The following is a 14,705-nucleotide window of genomic DNA, read 5'->3' as shown; positions in this document are numbered from 1 at the left end:
CACTGTTTATACTTCGTCATTAGTATATGCTTTCAACTACAGGTGCATTTTACAGCATAAACCAAAGACATTTTAAACCTCTTGCCTACTTTTGTTTCTGTGTTTTGTGGCAGCCATCAAATTGCCTATAAAAATTTCTCAGAGTAAAAATTGTTTTGTCTTTTGCTAGTAAAGGTTAGATGGGGCATGGAATCCTGAGACAGAGGCACAGCCTCCTCCACCTTTTGCTGGTTTCCTGTGTGGCACACCTGTGGAGACTGAGGCCTTTTGCAGTTGAATTGGCTTTCTCTTTCTTCACAAAATGAGTGTGCTTAGTGTCCTGTGAGAGATTAAAAGAAAGGGAAGCTCCCTCCTCATGTAGGTGTTGCCATGTTTGTAAGTCACCCCTTGTTTGTTCTGGCTTTCCTAAGTCCACTGTGTTCTAAATACAGGAGCCTGGTTCACATGGGGTGCACCTGAGCTCTAGACCTGAGCTCTTCCTGTGCTGTTGCCTTTCAGGGCTGAAAGCTTGCTTGTCACTTCTCGGAGGCAGCAGTAGATAACTGCGACCTTGCTTTTATAATTAAATTGTTGGGAAAGATGATGTTGGCGTGTCATTTACTCATCAGTATATTAACTGTGTGTTTCCTCCAGCAGAAAAAGACAAGATCTTCAAAGCCTTCAAAATCAGAAAAAGAGAAGGAGTCCAAAAAAGGAAAAGGAAAAAATTGGAAGAAATGAAACCATTGTTCATTACAATAACTGCTTTTAACTTACCCTCTCGACTAGTCCAGCTGGTCTAGAGACCGAAAGCCTCACCCTTTGCCAGAGTAACAGGTTTGGTGTAGCACAGTGGGGTGGCCTGGTGGTCCCATTTAAAGGACGGTACAGCTAGAAGGTCTAACTAGCCAGCTCTCACACACCTCTCATAGAGGTGGGTAGGACTGTCCCAGCCCTGCAGTGTCCCTGCCAACTGTTAGATTGCTGGGATTCAAAGTGACTGTATAGAAATAAAACTAGAAAGTCCACAGGCTTTGGAGTCAGATTCTAGTTAACCATAGCAAGGCAGGGTGCAGTGGGGCTCGGGCATCCTTTGCAGCTTAAGTTTATCCATGGATGCTGATTTTTTTTTTTTTAAACATGGTAGTTATTTTATGGTGAAATTCTGTAAATAAACCTTAATCCAAAGCAGCTACCACCTGGAGCCTAGTATTCTTGGTCTATTATCAGGTATTTTGCAAAGTCTGCATCAGGAATTAGATATCCATGTAATGCATGGGTCACTTTTGTCATCTTGAATAGCAGAATATTATGTTGGTATATTACTTTCCTTATTAATTTGGTTGGATTACAATATTCAGTGTTTCTTACTAACTCTGTGAATTGCAGTTCTGCAGGTGAAGGGTCAGAGCTCAAAGTCCCAGCATCCCTTTGCACTGACCACAATGCTGCTCTAGGTAGTCTCAGAGAGGCCTCTTGGCTAGCCAGGGTGTGCAGACATGGGACTGCCACACATTCCTGTCCCCGTGCAGTCTTAACCATCAGGTTGAAACCAGTAGAGTGTAGGCTGGGTCAGACCCACAGACTCATTTTGGCCGGGAGATGTTGTCCTATTATGGAGTCTATAAGCCCTACTGGAATTTCAGATTGTATCTAGAACTGTACTTGTTGAAGGACCCTGGGCCATGGTTGTAACCTGGCCTTTAGGTGTTTAGTTCTTTTTAAGTCAGAAAGTGCTCAGAGGTCTATGCTGCCTCTGTGAGGTATATGCCAAAAAGAATATAAAGGAAGGACCATGCTTTGTCTTTGAGGACTCATGGCCTTGTTGGGAGAAGAAACAGAAGTCCTGGAGACATTGAAAGTGTATTAACCAGTGTGAAAGATGTGTTTCGGGGAGGTCGGTTCATTATGGAAATAAAACACTGCCTTAAGCCTGAGCCTACTGAGTCTTGCCCCTCTTCTGTGTTGAAACTTGGCTGCTGCAGTGAAGGCTTCCTCACCCAGAGGATATAGATGGCTCTTGAGTGCACATTCTTCCCTTACTTTGGGACAAACAGGTCATGTTTCCCTCCGTTAGATCTGCATTCCAGGAAAGGCCTGGTAATCTGTTGCTTTCAGAACAAAACATATTGCTCGCTTGCTCAGTTCACTTATAAATGATGAATACTGGGAACAAGTTGTAAAACAATAAAGTTTAGAAACCGTAAATATGCTGTTTAATACAGGAGAATAGTAATGGAAGTTTGCTGGGTTCCTCCTTGAAGCCCCCAAATAAACATGAAGTAATGGTGCAGGGAAAGGAAGGTGGAGTGGGATGAGGACCCAAATGTCTTCTGGGATTGAATCTCCTAGCAGCTCCTGAAGTGACCTGTGGAGAGCACCGAGTCATGGCCATTTAGATGGTTGTCTCTTACAGACAATTTCCCATAGTCCCTTTTGATACATTTTTCTTGACCTCTTAGAGTTATTTTAAATGATAGACTTAATATACAACAGGATTGGTCTTCCTGTAGTTCTGGAACGAGCATGCTTACACGTGAAGGCTGAGGCTTGTAAATCTCAGAGTGCAGCATGCTTGTCTTCCCCGATGCCAGGTGGCTGTGATTCTTCTCCAACCGTGTGAGGGGGTAGCTTGCACTGGTGAGCCTTTTTATTAAGTTGTATTGCTTAGTGAGGCCAAGGCTTCTGGTGAGCCCCACAGACGACAGCTAGATCAGGAGTCAGGAAGGTGGGATGCTCAGATAACAGAAAGCAGCCCTGGCATGGTGGCCCCTGAGTGCTGTTGTTAACGCTCAGTTGTTGGCCGCTGTATATAGAGGCTGACCACGTGATCCGCTGACTCAAGTCTGCTGGCTCTTCAGGCTTTGGTGACATTGGTCATAGGTCATGGCAAGGAAAGTACAGATTTCTTGCAAGTGAGGATGACACTTGAAAAAAGAATCTTCAACTCCAGGACGATAGCAGATAACATATATGTTTCAGAGGAAATCAACTGATAAACTTTATACTTGTGTGCAACAGAATGAGCAGACACTAAATTTACTCATTTTTAAAGGATGACTTGCCTTTGGTGTTTTGGTTAAAGGAACAGACTCTGCTTCCTATTTCAGACTTTGTGCAGTGTTCTGTCTGCCCTGGCCGAGCTACTTCCTCTGTGTCTCTCTGTATTCAAATCCAGGAAAATATTACAAGTATCTAGTCAACAATTTTATTTTAAAGGAGATACTTAAATATAAAAATGATTTAAAAAAAACTTAGTATTTACAATTCATATACTATTAATAGAACAGAGCACAGAATATGTAGGACTCTGGAGAGGAAATATACAAATTTGAGTAAACAGCAGGTTGTGTCCCTGTGTGTCACTGCAGAAGCTGAATGTGCTGGCCTGTTTCATTTTTCTGTATCCAAGGAGAATCATTCTTTTATGTCTACGAGGGGTGAACACAGCTTCCTGAGGGGAGATGCCGTCTACTCAGGAGCATTGTCTAAGAAAGGGACAAAAGATACCTTTAGAAGGGTCTTGGGTAAAATGGCCTGCCTGGTCATTACGCTGATTTCCTGCTCATTTCCTTGGCCTTTCAGACAAACAACATTGAGCTTCCTGACCAGTGGTACATGGCATGCTACTGAGACATTACTATCAAGCCACCTTACTGTGAGGGATTTGAAAAGGTCGAGGCTGCTTGGCAGGCTATAGAGAACGTGTTTTTCCTGAAATTAGACAAAGGTTCCTTCTCAGCCAGGGAACAGTGCTCACTGTATAAGGAGACAACATCATGACAGTGCATAATCCCAGCTCATTGAAGACATGGCTTCAAGGAGCTCTGATGTGGCACAGTGTAGGTCTCTATAATGTGTCCCATACATCGATGCAGGCCAGGATCTGGTTAGAGCCTGGGAGCTCCGTTAACATGGCTCCACCTTTATAGGTGGCAGAGATACATAAATTTTATCTCCCCACAGATAGAGCTGTAAAGTTGGGACAAAATACAATGAGCAACCAAGTTCCCAAAGATTTTGGAAAACAGCTGGGGATGCTGTTCTTTGAAGGAGAAGTCTGCCGGGTTAGAATCGGGGCCTTCCCTGTGTGTGCACCTAGGGTAAGTCCATGAGCCAGGGGATGGCTAGAAACCACGCCATGCTGAAGTGAGTTTATCCTCTGAATAAAAGTTGATTTTAGCACTCAAAAATCAATATAACCTACTAAATGGAATAAAGGGAGAAACTTTTACTATCAGTTCACACAATTCATTTGACAAAATTGAATATTCAGAAAACTAAGGAAAAACTAACTAGATTGGAGGCTCTTCAAAGGAAAAAAAAAAAAAAAAAAGCAAACATCCTGATAAAAATGTGGTGAGGCATAGTGTGCTGAGCCTGTGACCCCAGGGCCTGGGAGCAGGGCAGGAGGACCACTGCAAGGTCAAGGCAGCCTGGTTTAGAGGGAGATCTGCTTTCAGAACCTGGGAAATAGCTCATTGGGTAAAGGAGCCTGATACCTGAGTTTGGTACTTTTGTGTGTTAGAAAGATAGCAAGAAAGTAAAAAGGCCCACAGGAAAAATATTTGCAAGTATTATATCATAAAACTTACATGGACTCTTATAAAGGCAATCCAATTCTAAACTGGATTAAGACCTTTGAGAAACGCACAAACGACCGACAAGCACAGGAAAGATGCTCTGCCCTGCTTCATACGCACTGAGCCAAAAAGACAGAATCGGAAATGAACCTGTGGTCACAGTCTATGCTGCAGCCCCTGTGAAAACAGCCCCACGGTTCAGGAACAGCAAAGGGCAGAGGCTTCGAGGCAGCACAGGAGTAGAAAAGGGACAAACAGGCTGGAGCTGGCTCCAAGCCCGAGTGTGTGACCATGACCTAGAATTCCATTTTAACTAGGTTAGGGATTCCCTCCGATCCTCTCCTGCAAAAATCCTTGTCACTGGAATGAGGTGGGGTGAGTATGTGTGTAGCTTTGTGTGGCCAAAGTGAAACAGATGTCAGAAACCTCTGGAAGTCAAAGTTTGTATAGTCGACTGAAAAGTTCCCGTTTAAAGGAAGCTGGCTCTAGTCTTAAGGGGCTGATTAAAAATAACTCCATATAGTTTGATAAAATACATTCTAGTTAGAATTCATGATGCTGCTTGGCTAAATAACCTTTGCCACTTGGAAAACCTTATTACCTGCATTTTAACATTTAAATAAAGAAAAAGCTTGTCAGGACCGTTGAACTTTGACAATTACATGTTACACAAAAAGGAGTCCATGCCAATATGAAGAATTAAGCTGTGTAGGTACTGGGCTTCGGGGCCTGGAAGGAGAGTGCACAGCGGGGGCCTTCACCTGGGCCTGCGGCTCATTATTCCGTCTCTGTCCGTAGGTACTGGGTGCAGTCTGTAATTTTTTTCAGTTGACTGGAGTTTAATCTTTCTGAACACATGGGACACGTGCTTTCACTGTTTAGCAAGCTGTTTGGGGGAGATAAATGCAGAGTAAATGAAATATATAATTAACATGTCTGTATCCTCTGGTTAAGCTAATGGGAAAATCCTCCACCTACTACACCTCTTAACCTGGCCACTGAAGAGTGATAAGAGGGAAAATGCTCCCAGGTCATGGAAGGTCCTTCCAAGATGACAAATTTGAGTTCTCGGGATCTTTAGGGATATGGGGTGAGGGGCCCTCAAAATAAAGGAATGGAAAAAAAAAAAAAAAGGTCCTGTTTCTGGATTCATCTGTGGTACTGGGATTGTGTTACTTACATCTTGAATTCTGAGTACAGCGCAGGGAAGCCACAGTGTGGGCACATTGTCCAATCGTCTTTCAACATGTGTCGGCCCTGGGAACATTTAAGAGTGAAATCTGTCATCTGAAACACTGAGCAAACCACAGCCAAAGACTGGCTTCTGACTCAGGACATCATTGTTACTTCAGATTGCTGGGAACTGTCTAGAAAGATGCAGCTAAAGGGCTATAGCTGGCTTTGACTTAGCAGGCTCATGTTTACAGATGAAATAAGCTTTGGCTTTTTCCTTCAGTATGTGAATTTATTTTTCCTTCAAAATATAGCTTACATTAGCCAAGAGATGAACAAATTTGACATTTTAGTTTTCTGATAGTGGGTCTTAGAGCGGTGAGGTTAAAACAGGATTCCTCTGTGTAGCTCTGGCTGTCTTGGAACTGACTCTGTAGACCTGGCTGGCCTTGAACTCAGATTTGCCTGCCTCTCTGCCTCCCAAGTGCTGGGATTAAAGGTGTGTGCCATAAACACCTGCCTGGTGTCTTAACAGTAAAAGTAAACTACCAGTTATAAAGGACACAGTATGCCAGGTGTGGTATTTTGCCAATGCAGCTGACCTTAGTACAAAGGTAGCATAGGCAGAAGCAGACAGCAGGTGGCAGAAAAAACATGACAATTCAACTCTGGCGCTGCCTAGCACTCCTGGAGAGAGCCCTACCCCCACCCCAGTCCTGTGTGCTCTGAACCTCACCTCTGGTGACCATGGAATTTCATGCTAAATATTCTAGAAAATGAGTCAGAAGAAAGTGTCGAAAATGAAGAAAATGTTGGCATATCAAGTATTCAAGTGGAAGGGGACATTATTACAGAGAAACTTACTGTTGCAATGCAATAGGGAATGTTGTTTTTACAGCCAGGACAGAGGAGCTCACATTCTGGGAGAAGAAACTGGCAGAATGGACATGGGGTCGTGGCCTCTTCTGTCTCAGAAGTATCTGGTCTCCTGGAGAAGCATTTACAAATACCACTTGATTCCTTGTAATACGGTGGGAATAGAAAAAGCACTATCTGGAAAGAGCTAATTCTTCACAGGCTCAAATATTTCCCAGCTATTTTGGCAGCTAGAGCCTAGATTCCCAGAAAGAGGAAGCGTTCTTGAGCCTGGCCAGATGCAGCTGGCATTCCCAACCACTGCATGGGTAGCACAGGCAGGCCTCACTGACTCCTCGATGGTGTGGTGAGAATGGGATTTTCCCTCTGCATCTTGTGTGTAATTGATGAGGGTAAAGGCCACCCAGTGATGTTAAACAGACCTTTTCAGGCCAGTGAGCTTGTCCTAATTCTTTACCTCAATATGGTGGTTATGAGCCATATGTAGCTTTGGAGCACTTTATGTAAGTGTAGTTCAAAGGACAGTTTTAAAGCTTATTCTGTTTTAAAGATTTAAGAGCCAGTGGTGACTAGCCCTGTCCCCACCCCTACTCACTTTTTTATGAAGCATGTGTAAATTAGGAGCTCCATCTGAAGCATACCCCTAGAGCTGTGATTGGAGAGAAGAAATGGTTGTGTTTGCTCACCTGACCATCGCCTCAATTTTCTTTTTGTATTTGGCATCAATTTTGTTGCGGTATTCAGGCCTCATCAGCATAGCTGCAAAGCTGAAAGCAGAGTTCTTCAGGCCTGCCCTGTGACACTCAATCACAGTAGATGTCAGGATAGGCACGATGTCTGCAAGACAGCCAAGAGCAGACAGCAGCTGAGTGCATGCTAGTCTGGGCTACATGAGATATCTCAAAAACAAAGACAACGGGGAGATGAACTCTGACCCTCTAGACATTTGTATGGCCCTTGTTACAGTTTTAAATGGCTAAAGGAAATACCAAAATATTTTGTGACATGTTAAGTGCCACAGATTCTGTTCAGATTTCTGCGTCCAGAAATTAAAGTTCTGTTAGAGCCCAGCCCCACGCGTTCGTTCTCTTACAGCTTATTCACACTAAATGGCAGTTAACTAGTTGTGACAGATCAAATGGCTTAAGATGTTTAACATCTAGTTCTTTACAGCAAATTTGTTGACAGCTGTCACAGTGTGTGAAGTCTGTTCATTTAAGAATGTTTAATAACAGGCTTTCCAGGAGAAAGGGACCTCTCCCAGAAGCTATATCCTACAAGGTGTGGAAACAAGAGGTACCAATGTGATCTTGGGCATGTTACCTCCCTTTGCCTTGGTTTACTTACTATAAAATAAAGACAGAAACTACATGTAAGCACATGTCCAGAGCCAGTTACCAAGAGAGGGACTTTAAACACTGGGCAGTGAGCTTGCCTTTGGGGCCTTAGCTTTGGGGCAGGTCCCCATTCCCAGGACCGATGAGGGGCTTGAGGCACCCATGTATATATGTGCTGGGTTCTTGTTTTCTGGCAGTGAGAACACGCCAGGCAGGAGGTTCCTGTGTGACCAGCTGCCAGTGAAAGCCCTGGGCTGCCAATATCATGCACTCCTGGTGCACACACTTCAGACTTAATATCCCAACTTGCTCTGGGGAGTAGTGTGACTCAGGTGCTGTGTGATGGGACTCAGAGGGGGGTTCTGAAAAGCGTCTGCCTGCACTTGGTTGCCTTTAGGCTTTGCTGCAGGCCCTCGTTCTGCTGACGTAGACCTTAGCTGCTCCACTAATGTGCTCAGCCTTGAAGAGGTTCTGGGAGAAGTATCAAATTTGGGGGTGGTCTTAGGGACCCCAGCCTACTACTTCCTGGAATCACGGGGATAAATGACCAAACAACACAGGGAACTGTGAACGAGCCTGGTTGGGGAAGTGCCTGCCTCGGCCCCGGTCTGATGGCTGAGAGCACCGAGCACTGTTGAGACAGTACTTACGCGAGGGGAACTTGCTGATGTTGTTCGCCACTCGAATGAGCATGCGCGCCCCCTTCATGTGGTCTCCACTCTTGACGTGAATCTGAAAGAAATGATGTCTTTCATTCCTGCAGCCTTATGTTAGCTCCATTCCATGTTTGCTTTCCTTGCTTGTGACCCAGAACACAGCTAAGCTGACATTCTCAAGCCTTGCCTTGCTCCTGGTACGGGGCCTTTGCTTCCTATTTCTTCCTTCAACAGCTTGTCCCTGGCACCGTGGCTCTGTCCTGTGTTCTTCAACAGCTTGAACCTGGCACCACAGCTATGCTCAGTATTGTTTTCTGTCCTGGGCCACCCAAGTAAATTCAGATCCTTGGTCCATCTTTTATGTAGAAACAGGTAAACTGGCCTTTATGGGGCTAACAAATTGTCTGACTTGTAGTGAGACCTGAGTGCTGAGTGAGTCAGTGTCTAAGAGGGAAGAGCGGAGGGCCTGTAAAAGGAAGTGAGTTCAGCCTAAAGCAAGGCAATTATGAACGGGGTTTGCGAAACAAGGAGGGCCTTAGGATGGGATGTATGGAGTAGGCAGAAGGATGCCCAGCCCTAAAGCCACAAAGATACTGTGACAGTGTTGCATTAATCTTTTCAGCCTTGACAGCCTTGTTTGTTGTTGTCATCTTTTGTTTGTTTTGTTCTGTCTTTTTTCAAGACAAGGTTTCTCTGTGTAGCTCTGGCTGTCCTAGAACTTCCTCTGTAGACCAGGCTGGCCTCAAACTCAGAGATCTACCTGCTTCTGCCTTCAGAGCCCTGGGATTAAAGGCGTGAGCCACCAACATCCTGTCGTCTTTTTTTTTTTTTTTTTTTTTTAGACATGGTCTCTCTAGGTAGTCTTGGCTGTCCTGGAACTCAGTATGTAGACCACTATGTAGGATTCAGAGTTCCACCCGCCTCTGCCTCCCAAGTGCTAGGATTAAAAGTATGAGCCACATACCTAGCCCAAGGGTTAAGTGGTTTTGATATCACTTTTAGATAGATTTTAGAAAGTTCTGGCAGTGCTCCCTGCTATGTGAGAGGCTGGCCTGACGGTGAAGTCACAAGGATGCTCAGGTATGGAGGGGAAGTGACAGGCCGGCTCATCGTAGGAGAGATGACAGGCCAGCTGTGCATGGACAGCTCCTTCCAGAATCTGCTTTCTTTTCCCACCACCTTGTTTTGAACTTCTCTCCACTTCTGCCTTCATTTTTGCTAGGTATGCACTCCTGAGACAATGGCATCATCTCATATGTCTGAAGCTAGCAAAGACCTCTCTGCCTCTCCAGCATTCTCCCACCCCAGGAGGTTTCTCCAGATGCCTCAAAGGAACTGCTGACTGTTGGAATTTAAACTCCTCTTTCTAATTAGTGTTTCGGGCTTGTAGGCCATACCAGGGCTCTGTAAATCTAAAGATTACATGAAGTTAAAAGTTCACTCTAGACAAAACCCAGAGGAGACGGGGCTCCCAGGAGCTCTAACCCCTGCAGTATCTTAGGTAAGGAGACAGCAATACCCACCCCAAACAGGGAGTAACTGGGACCCACTGGGACCCAGGAATTCACTCCTGGCCCGGAGCACTGGTTCCTTCCCGTCTGGGCCAGAGCACTGAGCAGATCTTGGGCTTCTGTTCTAACCCCAGCAGCAATACACACCTCAAACAGTCTGACACAACCAAGATAATAGGAAAGACAGGCTCCAGTCAGAGACAGTGCAGGTAGCACTAAGGAGATCCAGGTGGTGAAAGGCAAGCACAAGAACACAAGCATCAGCTGGGCAGAGGTGGCACATGCCTTTAATCCCAGCACTTGGTAGGCAGAGGCAGGTAGATTTCTGAGTGAGGCCAGCCTGGTCTACAGAGTGAGTTTCAGGACAGCCAGGCTATACAGAGAAACCCTGTCTCGAAAAACAAAACAAAAACCAATTTTCAACTTAAAGCTATCAAAAAGGATAAGGAAGGACATTTCATACTCATCAAAGGAAGAGTCAACTAACATGAACTCTCAATTCTGAACATCTATGCGCCAAATGCAAGAGCACCCATTTTCATAAAAGAAACCTTACTAAAGCTCAAAGCACATATTGCACCTCACATAATAATAGTGGGAGACTTCAACACCCCACTCTCAGCAATGGACAGATCATGGAAACAGAAACTAAACAGAGATACAGTGAAACTAACAGAAGTTATGAACCAAATGGATTTAACAGATATCTATAGAACATTTCATCCTAAAACAAAAGAATATACCTTTTTCTCAGCACCTCACGGTACCTTCTCCAAAATAGACCATATAATTGGTCACAAAACAGGCCTCAACAGAAATAAGAAAATTGAAATAACCCCAAGCATCCTATCAGGTCACCATGGACTAAGGCTGGTCTTCAAAAATGACAAAAACAGTGGAAAGCCCACATTCACATGGAAACTGAACAACACTCAATGATAATGTGATCAGGGAAGAAATAAAGAAATTAAAGACTTTTTAGAATTTAATGAAAATGAAGACACATCATACCAAAACTTATGGGACACAATGAAAGCAGTGCTAAGGGAAACTCACAGGTCTAAGTGCTTACAAAAAGAAACCGGAGAGAGCATACACTAGCAGCTTGACAGCACACCTAAAAGCTCTAGAACAAAAAGAAGCTAACACACCAAAGAAGAGTAGACGGCAGGAAATAATCAAACTCAGAGCTGAAATCAACCAAGTAGAAACAAAAAGAACTATGTAAAGAATCAATAAAACCAGGAGCTGGTTCTTTGAGAAAATCAACAAGATAGATTAACCCTTAGCCATACTAATCAGAGGGCAGAGAGACAAGTATGCAAATTTATAAAATCAGAACTGAAAAGGGTGACATAACAGAAACCAAGGAAATTCAAAAAATCAGATCCTACTACAAAAGGCTATACTCGACAAAATTGGAAAATCTGGATGAAATGGACAATTTTTTAGACAAATACCAGTTACCAAAGTTAAATCAGGCCCAGATAAACCACCTAAACAGTCCCATAACCCATAAAGAAATAGACATTAAAAGTCTCCCCACCAAAAAAAGTCTGGGACCAGACAGCTTTAGTGCAGTGTTCTATCAGACCTTCAAAGAAGACTTAATACCAATTCTCTATAAACTGTTCCACAAAACAGGAACAGAAGGAACACTACCCAATTCATTCTATGAAGCCACAATTACGCTCATACCTAAACCACACAAAGACCCAACAAAGAACTTTAGACCAATCTCCCATATGAATGTCGATGCAAAAATACTCAATAAAATTCTCACAAACTGAATCCAAGAACACATCAAAACAGTTATCCATCATGATCAAATAGGCTTTATCCCAGGAATGCAGGGATGGTTCAATATATGGAAATCCATCAATATAATCCACTATATAAACAAACTCAAGGAAAAAAAACCACATGATCATCTCACTAGATGCTGAGAAAGCATTTGACAAAATTAAACACCCCTTCATGATAAAAGTCTTGGAAAGATCAGGAATCCATGGCCCATACCTAAACATAGTAAAAGCAATATACAGAAAACCAGTAGCCAACATCAAACTAAATGGAGAGAAACTTGAAGCAATCCCACTAAAATCAGGGACTTAGACAAGGCTGCCCACTCTCTCCCTACCTATTCAATATAGTACTGGAAGTCCTACCCAGAGCAATTAGGCAACAAAAGGTGGTCAAAGGGATACAAATTGGAAAAGAAGAAGTCAAAATTTCACTATTTGTAGATGATATGATAGTATACTTAAGTGACCCCAAAACTTCCACCAGAGAACTCCTAAACCTGATAAACAACTTTAGCAAAGTGGCTGGATATAAAATTAACTCAAACAAATCAGTAGCCTTCCTCTACTCAAAAGATAAACAGGCTGAGAAAGAAATTAGGGAAACAACACCATTCACAATAGTCCCAAATAATATAAAATACCTTGGTGTGAATCTAACCAAGTAAGTAAAAGATCTGTATGACAAGAACTTCAAGTCCCAGAAGAAAGAAATCAAAGCAGATCTCAGAAGATGGAAAGATCTCCCATGCTCCTGGATCGGAAGGATTAATATAGTAAAAATGGCCATCTTGCCGAGAGCAATCTACAGATTTAATGCAATACCCATCAAAATTCCCACTCTTTACAGAAATAGAGCAATTCTCAAATTCATCTGGAATAACAAAAAACCCAGGATAGCAAAAACTATTCTCAACAATAAAAGAACTTCTGGGAGGAATCACCATCTCTGATTTCAAACTGTATTCCAAAGCAATAGTGATAAAAACTGCATGGTATTGGTACAGAGACAGGCAGGAAGATCAATGGAATAGAACTGAAGATCCAGAAATGAACCCCCATAACTATGGCCACTTGATCTTTGACAAAGGAGCTAAAACCATCCAGTGGAAAAAAGACAGCATTTTCAAAAATGGTGCTGGTTCAACTGGAGGTCAGCATGTAGAAGAATGCAAATTAATCCATAATTATCTCCTTGTACAAAGCTCAAGTCCAAGTGGATCAAGGACTTCCACATAAAACCAGCCACCCTGAAACTAATAGAAGAGAAAATGGGAAAAAGCCTCAAACACATGGGCATAGGGGAAAAGTTCCTGAACAGAACACCAATGGCTTATGCTCTAAAATCAAGAATTGACAAATGGGACCTCATAAAACTGCAAAGCTTCTGTAAACCAAAGGTCACCATCAATAGGACAAAGCGGCAACCAACAGATTGGGGTACAGAGCTAAACAAAGAATTCTCAACTGAGGAAGACTTGAATGGCCGAGAAGCACCTAAAGAAGTGTTCAACATCCTTAGTCATCAGGGAAATGCAAATCAAAACAACCCTGACATTCTACTTCACATTTACTTTGAATGGCTAAGATCAAAAACTCAGGTGACAGTAGATGCTGGTGAGGATGCGGAGAAAAAGGAACACTCCTCCATTGTTGGTGGGATTGTAAGCTGGTACAACCACTATGGAAAGCAGTCTGGCGGTTCCTCAGAAAACTGAACGTAGTATTACCTGAAGACATGGCTATACCACTCCTGGGCATATCCCCAAAAGATGTTCCAACATACAACAGGGACACATGCTCCACTATGTTCATAGCAGCCTTATTTATAATAGCCAGAAGCTGGAAAGAATCCAGATGTCCTTCAACAAAGGAATGGATACAGAAAATGTGGTACAGTTAGACAATGGAGTATTACTCAGCTATTAAAAACAGTGAGTTCATGAAATTCTTAGGCAAATGGATGGAACTGAAAAATATCATCCTGAGCTAGGTAACCCAATCACAAAAGAACACACATGGTATGCACTCACTGATGAGTGGATATTAGCCCAAAAGCTCACAATACCTAAGATACAATGCATAGACCACATGAAGCTCAAGAAGAAGGAAGACCAAAGTGGTCCTTCTTAGAAGGAGTATCAAAATACTCAACTAGAGTTCCCAGGGCCTAAACCTCCAGCCTGGGAACTCATGGCTCTACCTGTATAGGTAGTTGAGGATGGCCTTGTCAGGCATCAGTGGAAGAGGAGGGCCTTGGTCCCTGAAAGTTTGGATTCCCTAGTGTTGAATTCGAGAGCCAGGAGGTGGAAATGGGTGGATGGTGGGGGCATACCTTCATAGAAGTAGGAGGAGGGGGGATGGGATAAAGGGTTTTGGGGGGGTAATGGAAGAAGGGATAACATTGCAAGGTAAATAAATAAAATATCCCCCCCCCCAAAAAAAAAAACCCCAGATAATGAGTCTGGCAATTGTAGTCGAGCAATTGAGACTGTTTATCAAGAATTTATTACGAGGATTTCATATAATCCTCAAGGACAAGATATTGTGGAAGAGGCCCATGGAACTTTAAAAAGATTGGTGAGACATACTGCTGCTGAGACAAAGAATGATGCTGACCTGTGAGCTTGCTGAGAACCCCTGACAAGACTCAGGACCGGGGAGCTGTATTGGACATATGTTCCTGACCCACCTTTGCTTGACTTGTCCCAGATGGGACAAGCTGCCTTGCCTCAAGTTTTTAGACCTTGTAGGATAGAGAATCAAAAAGAGAAATTGCAATGTCTCT

At 43.3% G+C, this 14,705-nt stretch overlaps 2 protein-coding genes across 13 annotated transcripts in view; one reads left to right on the top strand and one right to left on the bottom strand.

The window, feature by feature from the left end:
- Rfc1 (replication factor C subunit 1) overlaps positions 1 to 1,916 on the top strand; it is a 73,634-nt gene extending 71,718 nt beyond the window's left edge. For 6 of the 11 annotated variants that reach the window (XM_034508561.2, XM_034508563.2, XM_034508564.2 and 3 more), the window contains one exon: positions 634 to 1,916. In XM_034508561.2, coding sequence (XP_034364452.1) covers positions 634 to 720 — 87 coding nt within the window. In that variant the 3' untranslated portion in view covers positions 721 to 1,916. The remainder of the gene's footprint in view (positions 1 to 633) is intronic. The other 5 variants (XM_034508568.2, XM_076938546.1, XM_076938544.1 and 2 more) reach the window with 2 other exon arrangements.
- A 1,257-nt stretch (positions 1,917 to 3,173) lies between these two features.
- Positions 3,174 to 14,705, bottom strand: part of Wdr19 (WD repeat domain 19) — a 67,874-nt gene continuing 56,342 nt past the window's right edge. Inside the window, exons 32-37 of one of the 2 annotated variants that reach the window (XM_034509156.2) lie at positions 8,599 to 8,680; positions 7,298 to 7,448; positions 6,600 to 6,723; positions 5,743 to 5,819; positions 5,324 to 5,448; positions 3,174 to 3,467 (exon numbers count right to left, since the gene is read on the bottom strand). In XM_034509156.2, coding sequence (XP_034365047.1) covers positions 5,340 to 5,448; positions 5,743 to 5,819; positions 6,600 to 6,723; positions 7,298 to 7,448; positions 8,599 to 8,680 — 543 coding nt within the window. In that variant the 3' untranslated portion in view covers positions 3,174 to 3,467; positions 5,324 to 5,339. Of the gene's footprint in view, positions 5,449 to 5,742; positions 5,820 to 6,599; positions 6,724 to 7,297; positions 7,449 to 8,598; positions 8,681 to 14,705 lie in introns of both variants that reach the window. The other variant, XM_076938541.1, reaches the window with a different exon arrangement.

The sequence above is a fragment of the Arvicanthis niloticus genome, chromosome 7 (assembly GCF_011762505.2).
Source record: "Arvicanthis niloticus isolate mArvNil1 chromosome 7, mArvNil1.pat.X, whole genome shotgun sequence".
Classification (NCBI taxonomy): Eukaryota; Metazoa; Chordata; class Mammalia; order Rodentia; family Muridae; genus Arvicanthis; species Arvicanthis niloticus.
The sequence above is the reverse complement of the archived record's forward strand: the minus strand, read 5'-3'. Positions and strand labels throughout refer to the sequence as shown.